This window comes from Mesoplodon bidens (assembly GCF_964165515.1).
Source record: "Mesoplodon bidens genome assembly, chromosome: 1".
In the NCBI taxonomy this organism is placed as follows: Eukaryota; Metazoa; Chordata; class Mammalia; order Artiodactyla; family Ziphiidae; genus Mesoplodon; species Mesoplodon bidens.
The window spans coordinates 73,015,587-73,030,250 of record NC_138176.1 but is presented as its reverse complement, the minus strand read 5'-3'; the positions used below and the strand labels follow the sequence as shown (position 1 = coordinate 73,030,250).

Below are 14,664 nucleotides of genomic sequence, written 5' to 3'. Positions count from 1 at the left end.
TCTCCCAGATTAAAAAAAATTACATTAGGTAGCACTTCCCACCAACAATTTAGAGATGAGGAAGGAAGGCGTGACTAACTTTCCTGAAACTAACTTTAACAGGGCCTGACTTGTCTTTGCCAATCTCTCCTCCTTCCCCACAGTGAGTTTGGGGGATGGCAAGGGCCATTCAGAGGGTCATGGGACATCCCACTAATTTTATTATTCCACGTGCTCCCGTGACCACGGTGACACAGGCTGTTTCACATATTCCTTGACCTAGGTGGGAGCAGGCAAGTAACAACAGCTTTAAGAGGGGCTTTTCTTCTACATTTCATTTTTTGATATTGCATTTTTCTATCTCTACAGAGCCCCATATCTTCCCCATGTTATTTTTAGTCATCCTTGCGGGGAAAAAAACCAAGTCAATCAGGGTTTCTGGCAAGTCAGATTTTCATGAAGAGAACACAAAGTAGAGCTCCCAGCAAGCCTCATAAAACATAGGATTTATGGGATAACTTTCATCTACATCCAGTTAAAATGTTCCCTGCTAGGTGACTGAGAGTGCATGGAAATCATTTGAAAAGGCCTTACTTTAAGGACTGAATACAGAGGCTCAAATATTGCTTCAGTTTCTCTTCCTTTTCATAGGACTCCAGTACACTGTGTGCTTCATCGTGGTGATAGCAGTAGGTTTTATAAATATCTTCCAGTGGCCCTTTAATTTGCAAGAATACTTCTCCTGATAAATGCAAAACAAAGGCAAGATGACATCAAGTCAGACCAAACTGGCACTTCACATATTTATTTTGTGACAACATTGATTAGTGTTAAAAAGTTGGATGGAAAAAAAAAAAGTTGGATGGGCCCCATTTTATACCTAGATTGTTGGGGGGGGGACAACAACCTAGTGGATGATGCTGAGGGAACTTCTTTCCTCCCTTTTCTTCCTTTTTTTCTTTCCACACTCCTCCTTCCCTTCTCCCTTTTTCATTCCTTCCCTCCTGTCTTTTATGAAACAAAGGATAATGAGCTTAATGGAGGTGGGCAGGAAAAGAAAGCTGGTTTTCTTAGATTATGCCCTTGGTTAGTGTGCAGGCTTCTGGAGCAAACAAAGATAAACAAAGAAAAACAAAGGGCATCGCTCACTACCTGGTTCTATGAGGGCTAAGTCATCACCCACTGCAATTGCCCACCCTGAGAGGAATTCAGGATGAAAAACAGGATGAGGCACTCGTCAATTTGGATAAACAGACCCTCAGATGGTTGGGTGTATATCTCAGGAAGCCTTTCAATCATCCCAGATTCTTACATCTTCCCATACAGAGAAAAGCACTAAAATCATTAACTTGGGATATCTGTTCTTTGTGACTAGGAGTAATCTTTCAGCAAGATGTGTGTTTGATTGTGTGTATTTCCTAGCCCCCAAATCGTATATACTGGCTTCTCCTCCACCTCTTTGGAGTCGTTTCCTCAGAGCCACTGAGAGGTCATCTCCTTATAGCCCTCAGTAAGTCCCTGAATAAAATTTAAACTCACAACTCTTACACTGTGGGTTTTTCTTTGACACCAGTTAAAGGCTGTACTTTAGAATCAGTCTGTATGGGTTCAGATCAGGCTGTGCTACAGACCTGGACAGATTATGACTTGGACAAGTTAGTTTTTGCTCTCTGAACCTGTTTTCTCATCTATAAAATGTGGACAGTAATAGATCCAGTTGCACAGGGTCATTATAAAATTAAAGAGGTAGGGTATGTAAAGTTCAGATTATAGTACACACATAGTAGATGCTCAAAATGGAGCAGTTATTGTCAATTTGTTAGAGGCATGAAGAGTGAAATTTCGGGTTCTAGGTAAATTATTTTTCGCTATTTATTTTACTAACATTTCCTGAGTTTGTCTGAAAGGCAAGCAGTGGGTTTGAGGGAAATACAATTTTTTCTTTTATGTGATAATAGAAAGAACTGGTCATTATTCCTGTTAAAAATCAACTGGATAATACTATGAACCAGTGTTATGACCGTTCATAAAGCAACCTGGGCTAATTATGTCCAGGTATTTAAGGAATCCTTTTTGATATATGATAAAATTGGGTCTATAACTGATGACTCAAGTACATATTGGAGAATAGTTTGATTTAATCACCACTTCATCACATAAAAATGCATCCACTATCCAACCCAGAACGTGTTAAGATGATTTGGGAGACACAGAAGAAATATGTGATAGATCTGCTCCCCAAAACATTGCCAGTTTGGGGTTGATAATGATCTGGGACTGAACTGATTGAAAGTGATAATGGACCTGCTAATCTGGGTCTATTATAGTAACAAGTCATTCTTCCTACAGATATAGAATTGTGCTTTATATTTTCAACAAGTTTTGCATATATTGAATGCTTAACTCCTTATACATATGAGGAGATAAGAGGTTATTTATCCATATTAAATAAGGATGGACAAATCTGACTTTAAAACAAAGAAATGATTTTTCCAAAGTCCTGTCAGGAGATGGAGAGCCAGGATTAGAGGCCATATTCTCCTCATTGTTCCCTTAGATTTTAGCCCTCCCCACATCAGAGTTCTGCTGGACCCTGGACACAGTGATGCAGTTGCCTGGAACACTGGACTCAGAATCAGAAATCACTGTCATTTAGGATTTGTGAAGTAACTTCGGGAATGGCTTTTAAAAAAAATTCTTTGAGCCTCAAATCTCTCATTTGTAAAATGGAAGTAATAGTTACATTTGAGATGAATTTGAGAATTAAATGAAATGTGGACATTAAATCTCCTGGCACTGACAAGTTCCTCAATAAATGTCACTTGCTTTCTAATGCTTCTCTACTATCTCCAGAATTATAACACTAGTACTTTTATTTTTTCATTTTTTAAAATTTATTTTTAAAGATATTTTTTAATGTAGACCATTTTTTAAGGTTTTATTGAATTTGTTACAATACTGCTTCTGTTTGGCTTTTCAGCCACAAGGCACGTGGGATCCTAGCTCCCTGACAAGGGATTGAACCCACAACCCCCATGTTGGAAGGCGAAATCTTAACCAATGGACCGCCAGGGAAGCCCCATTAAATTTTTACTGGAGTATAGTTGATTTACAGTGTTGTGTTATTTTCAGGTGTACAGCTAAGTGAATCAGTTATACATATATATATATATATATATATATATATATATATATATCCATTCTTTTTCAGATTCTTTTCCCATATAGGGTATTACAGAATATTGAGTATAGTTCCCTGTGCTGTACAGTAGGTCCTTGTTAGTCATCTATTTTATATATAGTAGTGTATATGTGTTAATCCCAATCTCCTAATTTATCACTTCCCCCACATTTCCCTTTGGTAACCATAAATTTCATTTCACGATCTGTGAGTCCATTTCTGTTTTGTAAGTAAGTTCATTAGTATCATTTTTTATTAGATTCCACATATAAGTGATATCATATGATATTTGTCTTTCTCTGTCTTGCTTAAAATTAAAAATTTTTAAAAATTAAAAAGTAAGTACAAATAAGTACTTACTTACTTATTTGTTTTCTCTGGATATATCCCCAGGATTGCTAGATCATATGGTAGTTCTATATTTAGTTTTTTAAGAAATCATCATAGTGTTCTCCATAGTGGCTGCACCAATTTACATTTCCACCAGTAGTGTAGGAGAGTCCCTTTTTCTCCACACCCTCTCCAGCATTTACTCTTTGTAGATTTTTTGATGATGGCCATTCTGACCAGTGTGAGGTGATACCTCATTGTAGTTTTTTTTTTTTTTTTGGTGGTACGCGGGCCTCTCACTGTTGTGGCCTCTCCCATTGTGGAGCACAGGCTCCGGATGCACAGGCTCAGCGGCCATGGCTCACAGGCCCAGCTGCTCCGCGGCATGTGGGATCTTCCTGGACCAGGGCACGAACCCGTGTCCCCTGCATTGGCAGGCGGACTCTCAACCAGTGTGCCACCAGGGAAGCCCTCATTGTAGTTTTGATTTGCATTTCTCTAATAATTAGTGAAGTTGAGCATCTTTCATGTGCTTTTTGGCCATCTGTCTGTCTTCTTTGGAGAAAGGTCTACTTACATCTTCTGCCCATTTTTTGATTGGGTTGTTTGTTTTTTTGATATTGAACTGCCTGAACTGTTTGTATATTTTGGAGATTAATCCCTTGTCAGTTGCTTCATTTGCAAATATTTTCTCCCATTCTGTGGGTTGTCTTTTTGTTTTGTTTATGGTTTCCTTTGCTGTGCAAAATCTTTTCAGTTAAAATTAGGTTCCATTTGTTTATTTTTATTTTTGTTTTTATTTTCATTAAAACACTAGTATTTTTTAAGTATTACATTATTTTCTAATTTCCATCCAGCCAATAAAAGATGTTTCTTTCCTTTCATTTATGGGATTTCTCTGTGATTAAAGTTAGACGGTGTGTGTGTGTGTGTGTGTGTGTGTGTGTGTGTGTGTGTTTTGCTTGGTTGGTTTTTGTTTTAGTGCTTTTTTGAACTTGTAAGGAAACACAGTGACTGTGAAAATTTTTGGAACTGAAGGGATAAGGGATTCTTGTTAGGTTCCTGGGATTTTACTGAATTGATCCTTCTGCCAGTGGAGGTCTTACGCATTCACTCTTCACGACAGTTAGCAACACAAATAGTGAGAAAGAGAGTAGTTACAAGAGGAGAAAATAAAATAGGACAGTGGCTAAATTTAGGGTTGGGCGTAAGAGGAGGTGAGCCTCCCACTCACAGAGGCAGGTAGTAAATGAGAGTGAAGGCTTTGGCTGGGCAAGGGAGTCAAGGCTCAGATGAGCTCAGCAGGAAGTCAGGAAGAGAGGATCTGAATACCCGCATCCCAACACGAGATGAAATTGTAAATATGTGTGTTCACTACAAAGCAGCTCAGAGTAGAGACAAAGGATGAAAGAGGTCTGGACAACCTCATAAATCCACAGTAGGATCAAGTCAGATAGTCAAAACACAAAGGACAAAGGCATTTATTTTGCATACAATGAAAACATTAATTGTAAATTCCCTTATATTTTCTTTAACAGAAGTGGTCTAGTTTGAAAGAATTTATAGCTCTCTCTTGAACAGCAGAGTTGAATTTTTTACTCTTTTCCAAGTAAAATTCTGTTGGGCCTCTAATAACAATGATTAAAGTTAAAAGATATTTAAGCACTCTAATTGAAAGTCATTTATTCACCCAGAGGCCAAGTATAATACTGGGGGGCAGAATATTTGATTCCCCTCCCAGCCCTACCAATGTATGCTGCTTCATAATAGTGCAGATGAATTGATATGTCTTGCAGCAAAAAAAAAAAAAAAAAAAATTTATTCTGTTTCCACGGTAACGTAACTCTCAGCTGCATTTCTTCAGTGGTGAAGGACAACTGTTCTGTCTACTGTATGTGGGTTTGAAAGAATGATTAGGATTGGAGAAGGGCCTGAGCCAAGACCAGCTCAGGTAATTTCCCTTCTGGCTGCCTGTCACAAAATCACCAGAATCCTCTGAAATAAATCTAACTATCGTGTGCTTCTTTTTCAAAATTCTACAACCCAAGACTTTCTGCATTGGCATCCCCCCAGAATAATTGCCATACAAAAGGAGGGGGAAAAAGTGCACCTTTTAAATGCCCTTAGTTCCCTCCTTTAAAAACAGCTTCCAGGGATATTGAACACATTTTATGTCCTGGCATCTAATGTAAACTGTCACTAATATAAACATATATATGTTCCTCTTCTTGGCCCACCTCTTCTTTACTTGCAGACCCTCATGTCCATCCCCAAGGTGGACCATACCAAATGATAGGCTTCTATATTATTCTGACCCAACTACAAGATGAACTTCCCCTACAGGTAATTAAGCCGGAGTGAAACCAACAATATCCAAGAGATCTCCCTGCAGTAGGCCTTGTTTAGGAAAATGGCATAAAAGGTAGTGAAGTAATTATAGTCTTTATTTTGTTCAGCCTTATTTGATAACCATTTAATGAGTGACTATTATGCACTGCGTACTTTGGTAAGTACTTCAGACACAAAGAATGAACACTTCCCTCAGGTGACTTATGGAGGCCAGTAAGGGAGAGAGAAGAGTAAATTCTCATTTCCCATGCTGTGTGAAGAGTATGACAGTAGCTATAAAACACAGAGGGTGATCCATTCTGCTCTTGAGAAACTTTGAGCTATTTCCATAACAGTCTGCCCTTGAAATAGGAGTTATGAGTGAGTGCAAAAGCACAGAGATGCATGGAGGGAGCAGGTTCTACTCAAAAACTGCAAGTGGTCTCGGATGGCTGGCTGCTTCTGAGGTCTCAGAAGAGGCTATATAGGTGAGTAGGGGCCAGATCATGAAAGACCTTGTGTATAATTAAGAAGCTGGAACTTTAGCCTGAAGCTGATGGAGAAGCGCTGATGGATTTTAGGCAGCAGATTAATATGATTAGATTGTATTTTAGAAAGTTTACTCTGGGGTTAATCATATGAATGATGGAATTTGGGGGAGGAGTTAGGGAGACTGGAAAAGAGAAACCAGTTGAAAGGCTTCTATAATAATGTAAGAAATAAATAATGAGGGCTAAAACAGAAGGTTACGGCAGTCAAGAGAGAGTACTCTAAAATCAACTGCCTGGTTTCAGATTTTGGTTTTACCATTTACTGTTGTGACATTTGGGAAAATTACCTGATTTCTCTTTTCCTTAATTTCTTCATCCAAAATATGGAATAATCATAATGGTAGGGTTGTTTGAAGATTAAATGAGTTAAAATATGTAATGTAGTTATATCAGAAGGTGGCATGTGCAAATTCTCATTAGATGTTAGTTTTAACCACTAAAGCAAAAGCAGGGAGGATGGAGAAGAGAGAGAAAAAAATAAGGACATTGAACATGTGAAAGATGAAGAGGATAACTCCAGGCATATCTCAGGAATTCAGTTTCAGTAAACATGTGGATAGACAATGAGGGCAAAATAGAGTGTTTTAGTGGGAAGACAATGAGTTTAATTTTATATGTACTGAGTTTGTCACCCATAGTATATTCAAGTGGAGGGCCCTTCATGAAATTGGATATATGAGTCTGGGATTCAGAAAAAAAAAAAAGATCTGGAAGAGAGATGTAGGTATGTAAAACCTGAGTAGTAGAAACCATGAATTTGATATGGTCATGCAAGAAAGTCCATGGAGTGAGAAGAGAAGAGGGCATGAGGACCAAATGCTGGGAATACTAACACTGAGGGGAGCCTAGAAGAAAAAGAGTCTGCAGAAAAGTTTGAGAAGTTACAGCCAGAGAGAAAGGAGAAAAACTAGGGTGGGTGTCAGCAAAGCCAAGGATAAAATAATGAGAAATACTGCAGAGAGAGTGAACAAGTTTGTGAGTGACAGAGCCTGTTATTGTCCCCCAGTATCAGTACTCTCCCTTTTCAATAACGATGAATTTGGGGCTGTCCCAAATAAAAACTACATTTCCCAGCCTCTCTTGTAATACTAGTGGCCATGCAATTAAAGTCCACCAATGGGATATATGGAGAAGTGTCCTATGACGATATCCAGGAAATTTCTTTATGACGTAGCTAGCTCATCCTTTACCCCTTCTTCTCCATACTTTCCTTTGTTCTGCTACCTGGAACTTGAATACTACCTTGTCCATGAAGGTAAGGCTGAGTGGAGCTGTGAGCCAGAAGAAGCTTATATCCCAGAGGACTTTGTGGAGCAGAGTTGCCATTCAGGCCTAAAATACATGCCTTTATTTACTTATTTATTTTTTAAATGCAAAAGCTATTTATTGAAAACCACAACAATAGAACAGAATAATTTCTAGCTAAAGGAAAGGGAAAAAAGCAAACATGCCTGTTCTTAAGTATTAAATCATCATGAGTTATTTATGTTGCTTTTCTTGTTTTTTTAAAAATTTTATTGAAGTATAGTTGATTTACAATGTTGTATTTAATTTCTGTTGTACAGCAAAGTGACTCAGTTATACATATATATTCTTTTTCATATTTTTTTCCATTATGGTTTATCACAGGATATTGAATATAGTTCCCTGTACTATACAGTAGGACCTTGTTGTTTACCCATCCTGTATATAATAGTTTTCATTTGCTAATCCTAAAGCCTTTAGACTTTTACATAATAGAGAAATAAATATCTATATTATTTAAGGTAGTAAAGTTTTGTTTTGTTTCCTGTTTCTCCCAGCTGGACTTTATTCTAATCAATACAGTTTTTCTCTTCTCCTGTAAAAAATGACTATATATTTTGAGAGACACTAGCTGAAGGCCCTCCTCTTTACCATAAAATTTTATTAAAAAATTCTATGAAAATATTAAATGAGCTGTTGCATATGAAGAGTGTTATGAACTGAATGTTTGTTTCCCCCATAAAATTCATATGTTGAAGCCTTAACCCCAAATGTGATGGTACTTGGAGGTGGAGACTAGGGATGTAATGGACAACATGATAAATATAATTAACACTGTTGTATGTTATATATAAAAGTTGTTAAAAAAGTCCTGTCAGGAATAAAGACGCAGACATAGAGAACGGACTTGAGGACACGGGGAGGGCGAAGTGTAAGCTGGGATGAAGTGAGAGGGTGGCATGGACATATATACACTACCAAATGTAAAACAGATAGCTAGTGGGAAGCAGCCGCATAGCACAGGGAGATCAACTCTGTGCTTTGTGACCACCTAGAGGGGTGGGATAGGGAGGGTGGGAGGGAGACGCAAGAGGGAGGAGATATGGGGTTATATGTATATGTATAGCTGATTCACTTTGTTATATAGCAGAAACTAACACATCATTGTAACGTAATTATACGCCAATAAAGATGTTAAAAAAAAGTCCTGAGTTCTCATCACAAGGAAAAGTTTTTTTCTATTTCTTTAATTTTATATTCATATAAGATGATGGATGTTCTCTAAACCTATTGTGATACTTCACGATGTATGTAAATCAAATCAGTATGCAGTACACTTTAAACTTATATAGTGCTATATGCCAATTATGTCTCAATAAAACTGGAAGAAAATATTCTCAAGCATCATTTATGATCTAAGATATATCCCAAAGAAACTTCTGTAGTTCTAAGTAAAACTTGATTGTCAAGACAGAGCATTCAGAATACAGAGAAGGGGGTGCGATGACTCTGAGGACAGAGGGTAGGTATGACCCACTCCCCGGAAAGAGGGTCTGAGATCTGGGCAGTGAGCCTCTGGCTGTCACTTCCCTGAGTGAGTGAATATGCCATCCTCAAATGAAAGAGCCTTCCTGGCAGCTTTCACCCAGACTGACTAGGAGAGCTCCCCGTGGTCTGCCTCTCCTCCTTGGATGGGAGCCCAGCCTTCTTGGATGGGACTAAACAAGGCAGCAGCTCAGCCAGCCAAAATGCCAGATCATGTACATGTTTTCTTCCTTTCATTCTTAGCCTCCTTCTGTTCTCCAGGGGAGGGCAAAACGAGGAGGGATGTGAGAAGAAAGAGGTAGGAAGAGTAAATGCTGCTTACAGAAGCCACTATCCTTTGCCTTCAGTCTCATTTAGTTCCTGCCTCACTTGGGGATAACACTGGCTACTAAGGGATACTCAAGGGACCCTGGTTAGGGTTATGAAATTCAAACCAAACCCAGGTGCCAAGTGGAACATGCTGCCAAGGGATTAAAACAAGCATATTCCTTGAGTATCAATTTTATGAAGATATTTGAAGAAAAATTATTTTCATGTGAGAAAATAGAATGGAAAATTTACGTGAATTCTTAAGACAAAATAAGACTCCAAATTATTTCATGCCTGTGGCTGGGGCTTTGGGTCAGAACTCCACGTTCCCTGAGGCTCATGATATTTCTCTTTTGGCTTCAGGAATCTTTCGGTAAAAATTTTTCAGACGCACTACAGTAAGATAAATTCAGAAAAATGTGTTCATTGGATTTGACATTTCTGAGGTCTCTGGTGACATGCTAACAGCAATTTCAGAGAAGTGGTTTTAGGAGGGAATGGTGTGAGACCAATAAGGGTAGCTCGACCATAAAAAAAAGTGAGAGAGAGAAAGGAAGGGAGCCAGAGTGAACTGTGGGGTCCTGTCCCATGACCACTGCTGTGTCTAGTGCCAGGGAGGAAAAAGTCATAATTGTGGTGGGTTGTCTCAAAGGAGAGGCTATTCTATCACTCAGGCACTACCCACCCAGCACATTGGGAGTAGCGGGTGGCCTGGCAGCTGGGCAGGACAAACTGGGGAGCATTAGTGGGTGGCAGAGATGGACAGTGTAGAATACATAATAAGACCTGTATTTGGAAGAGCTGGGGTCCCCTTCTGTGTCCAGAATTAGTGATGCTATTTGGAGAAAATCAGGCTCTTACCTTTTTCGTCTGAACAATGAGGTGGTTGGATTGGGTGCTCTTTAAATACTAGTCAGGCGCCAACATTCAAGAATAAAGCTGTTTATCTTGATGATAACTCGTGGTCTTTTCAGGAACATTTTTGAGTTCCTGGATATTTTAACTTCAGGTGGGAATCTTTATAACAACCAGCACATTAAGAAAGCACTGGGGGCTTCCCAGGGGCTTCCCTGGTGGCACAGTGGTTGGGAACCCGCCTGCCAATGCAGGGGACATGGGTTCGAGCCCTGGTCTGGGAAGATCCCACATGCCGCGGAGTGGCTAGGCCCGTGCGCCACAACTACTGAGCCTGCGCTCTGGAGCCCACAAGCCACAACTACTGAGCCCGTGTGCCACAACTACTGAAGCCCGCGCTCCGTAACAAGAGAAGCCACCACAATGAGAAACCCACACACCGCAAAGAAGAGTGGACCCTGCTCGCTGCAACTAGAGAAAGCCCGCGCACAGCAACCGACCCAATGCAACCAAAAATAAATAATAAATTAATAAAAAAAAAAAGAAAGCATTGGTTCTCTGAGAGTTGAAAGTTAAAAGATTTCCACTGGCTAGATTGGAAAAAGGTACAATAACTTTTCCCTCCTCAAGATTTACAACGCTGAGGACCCCGTTCTTAGACCAACTCATGACACCCCATTTATCGACCTTAGTAAGTATCTCTCTTAAGAATGCTTGCCTCTACCAGTTGCTCTACACTACCTACCAGCCTCTGGAAGTGACACGGGAAAAACCACAGGCAGACCTGGTAACAAGAGCAAGGACAATTTCTGCGTTCCCTCGGCATGCCAGCCAGTGTCCTGGGTGCCTATCACTGTCTCTGTCATTCATTTCATTCATTCAGGAAGTACTTATTGAGGACACTGCTCTAGATGCTGGTGATACAACAGTAACAAAACAGACAAGAATACCCCCCTGCCATTGGAGCTTGTGTCTTAGAGGTGTATACCCTCTGTCTCACCCTTCTGCCATGGAGGGCTGGCCATCCCCACTGGAAAAATGAACAAATGAATCTGCCTTCTGTTGCCAGTTGCTTATCCATTCTTCCATCTTCCAAACTAATACAATTTGGACCAGCAATGCACTCAGTTAAAACTACTGACCTTTCTCCCAATATCTGGCAGTTAGAGGTGGTCAAATGTGTGTGTGTGTGTGTGTGTGTGAGAGAGAGAGAGAGAGAGAGAGAGAGAGCAAGAGAGAGCGAGAGAGAGAAATGGAATAATGTGTGTGTAAAATGATATCATGAGATATAGGTAGAAGTCACTGGGAAAGATTTCTATTCTCCCAAAATGAAAAAAGCCTCAGGAGGAGGTGGTTTTGCTCTCACTACCAGCAGGAAGCACGCTTGGCAGTGGACTAACCATCTTGAGGCCATGAAGCCAAACCCCACAAGTTAAGTACTAGGAAGGAAGAAGCTGGAAGGAGCCAATAAGCAGCTGTCTCAGTCCTGGACTATTGAGTGATGGATTTCTTGTTATGTGAGAGAAAAAGTCTTCTTTTGGTTAAGTCCTTTTGGTGAAGTTCCTATTCCAGGCAGGCAAGGGCAATCCTCACGGATCCAAGTGACCTGCCCCAGCCATGGAGGTAGCGGTGACAGAGCCAGTGTTAGGGCACAGATCGGTCTCCCTCCAAAGGCCGAGTTCTTGCTGGGCTCTTGGGCACCCTGAAGTTCTGCATTCCTGCTAACAACTTCTCCTTCTGGCTTCCTAGCAATTGGGAAAATGTTCAGGGAGTCACAGGACTCTTACACTCACAAGATTTCTTTCTTTCTTTTTATTTCTGGTCTTTATGTGTATTCTGTGCAGTATCTGACTTTTCACAGCTCCATTCAAATCTGACTGCACAGCTCAACCACTGACCCCGAGGAGCCAGCTCCACATGCTAGAACTTCACTTTCTCCTCAGAGAACAGCACTATAGAAGTTGTTACTAAGCCACCCTGGTTTTCTTTTTATCACAAGAAATAAGTCCTAGGAGTGCTGGGACCCAACTTGACCTCTCTCAGGAGACTGGAGGTCCAACCTTCAAATTGTATCCTGGTGACTTTCTTCTGCTGATTTTTCCTTTCCTGTGTGGATTTGTGTATACTTGACCTTGAACCCCTCACCCTTTTTTCTATCATGTTTTCTAAAGCTGACAGCTTTCCTGTTACTGCCAATATTTGGAATAAAATGCCCTGACCTTTCACTGCTGTGTCTGGGTCTCCCTCATGCTGGCCTCACACATTCCAGTGAGCAGGTGTGAAGCTCCCACCCTGCCCTCGCTGGTCAGGATGAAGGAGGCCAAGCCAATCTGTGTCCTGTGTAAAACACACACACGCGCGCACACACACACACACACACACGTGTGTACAATATAACAATACTAGAACAGTGATTCAGGTGAGCTACTTTGTGGCATCTCCCACATGGCATAATTGTCAGTGACTAATCTGTTTTCACAAAATCACCGCTAAAGGCACAGATTCCTGCTTCAGGGACATACAAGAGACACTGCTTTAGGAGAACAAAGGACTGCCACAAAACAACAGTGCATCACCCACTCCACCTTCAAGCAACAGAAAGCTCTAAATTGTCTTTGTCTCCAAGGATAAACTCACCCTGAGGAAAAAGCATGTGAGAAACTAATTTCTGTACCTTAAGCTTCTTTCTGTTCTGGTTCTTTTCACGGTGTGTGTGAGGTAAGCAGGTAAAGTAGACTTAAACATATTCATAACTCAGTCTTTTTAAAATACTTTGAGATGTAACATTGTTGCAGATGCATAGAGGAGGACACAAGCCCCATTTTAGTTCTCTATCACTATGTGACAAACCACCCTAGGGCTTCCCTGGTGGCGCGGTGGTTGAGAGTCCGCCTGCCAATGCAGGGGACACGGGTTCGTGCCCCGGTCCGGGAAGATCCCCCATGCCGCGGAGCGGCTGGGCCCGTGAGCCATGGCCGCTGAGCCTGCGCGTCCGGAGCCTGTGCTCCACAACGGGAGAGGCCACAACAGTGAGAGGTCCGCATACCGCAAAAAACAAAACAACAACAACAACAAAAAAAACCACCCTAAAATTTAGTGCCTTATAACAACAAGCATTTTGATTTTCTCTCATGATTCGGTGGGTTGGCTGGTATCACCTCAGTGGTTCTGCTCTGCTTGATGTTTGCTGGGGCTGCAGTCATTCAGGGCTTAACTGGCTGAACGGTCTGAGATAGCTCATTCCCTAGTCTGGTGCCTTGGAAGGGACAGCTAGAAGGCTAGCTCAGCTCGTAGGCTGGGACAGAGGGACCACTTTCTCACTAGGTGGTCTCAGGTCTAATCTCTTTCCACATGATATTCCAGCAGAGTAGCTGGATTTCTTAAATGGTAGGCTCCCCAAATCAAAAAAGTAGAAATGTCCGGCTTTCTTAAGGCTTAGGCCCAGTCACTGGCACAGTGTTTCTTCCACTACATTGTATTATTTGGTGAGTGTCAGGGCCAGTCCAGGGTCATTATGGGACTAGGCTACATGGCAGCATGAATACCAGGAGGCAGGGTTCATTGAGGGCCGTCTACTGGAATTGCTGTTCACTTTGTCAAACGTGGAGATGATACTTGATATCTCAAATCACCCTCCATAAGAGAAAACATGTCACCATATTAGGTAGATGAATCATCAAGATGCACACATATTGGGAACACCTAGAAACCACACACGCCCGTGAACCTGATTTGTTTGAAAAACATGATCAGGACCTCTAAAAAAATTCACGTTATTCAATGATTACATACATAAGAAATCAACATTTGATAATGGATGGGTACATTTAATATTATCAGGAAAATAAGTTAGTAATACCATGTGTTGGATACTAAGGGTGGGCACTGGCTATCATTATTTATACATGATTTTATTTAATCTTCATAAACGCTCTGTGGGGTAGGTATTATTGCCTCAAGATTTCAAGATCTGAAGTTCAGTGAGGCTTTGTAACTTGCCTAAGATCACACATTTAACAACCGATGAGCCAGGATGTAAACTAAATCAACCTGAGACTGAAGCCTGTGTGTTCTTAAACTCCTCTACACTGTCATCTTACTTGTTTTGTCCTTTCTCACTATTCGATTGTTACAAAATGATCTTCAGTTTAAGTGGAAACAAGAGCCACTTCTCACACTCCCATCCCTAAAGACTTAGAACCCATTTCCTATCTAGGCAGCCTGCCTAAATCAAGATTTTAAAATCCAGTTTCTATCTTGGCATGATAGTCTAGACAATTCCCCAGAGCTCTCAGACATATGCCTCTGTGCTTAAACTTGAGCCTCGACCAAACCCCAAGG

At 40.8% G+C, this 14,664-nt stretch overlaps 1 protein-coding gene across 1 annotated transcript in view; it reads right to left on the bottom strand.

Annotated features, from left to right (window-relative positions):
- ARHGEF38 (Rho guanine nucleotide exchange factor 38) overlaps nucleotides 1-14,664 on the bottom strand; it is a gene marked incomplete at its 3' end in the record, with an annotated part of 156,452 nt that overhangs the window by 48,428 nt on the left and 93,360 nt on the right. The window contains exon 4 of the mRNA XM_081248325.1: nucleotides 574-721. Coding sequence (XP_081104451.1) covers nucleotides 574-721 — 148 coding nt within the window. The remainder of the gene's footprint in view (nucleotides 1-573; nucleotides 722-14,664) is intronic.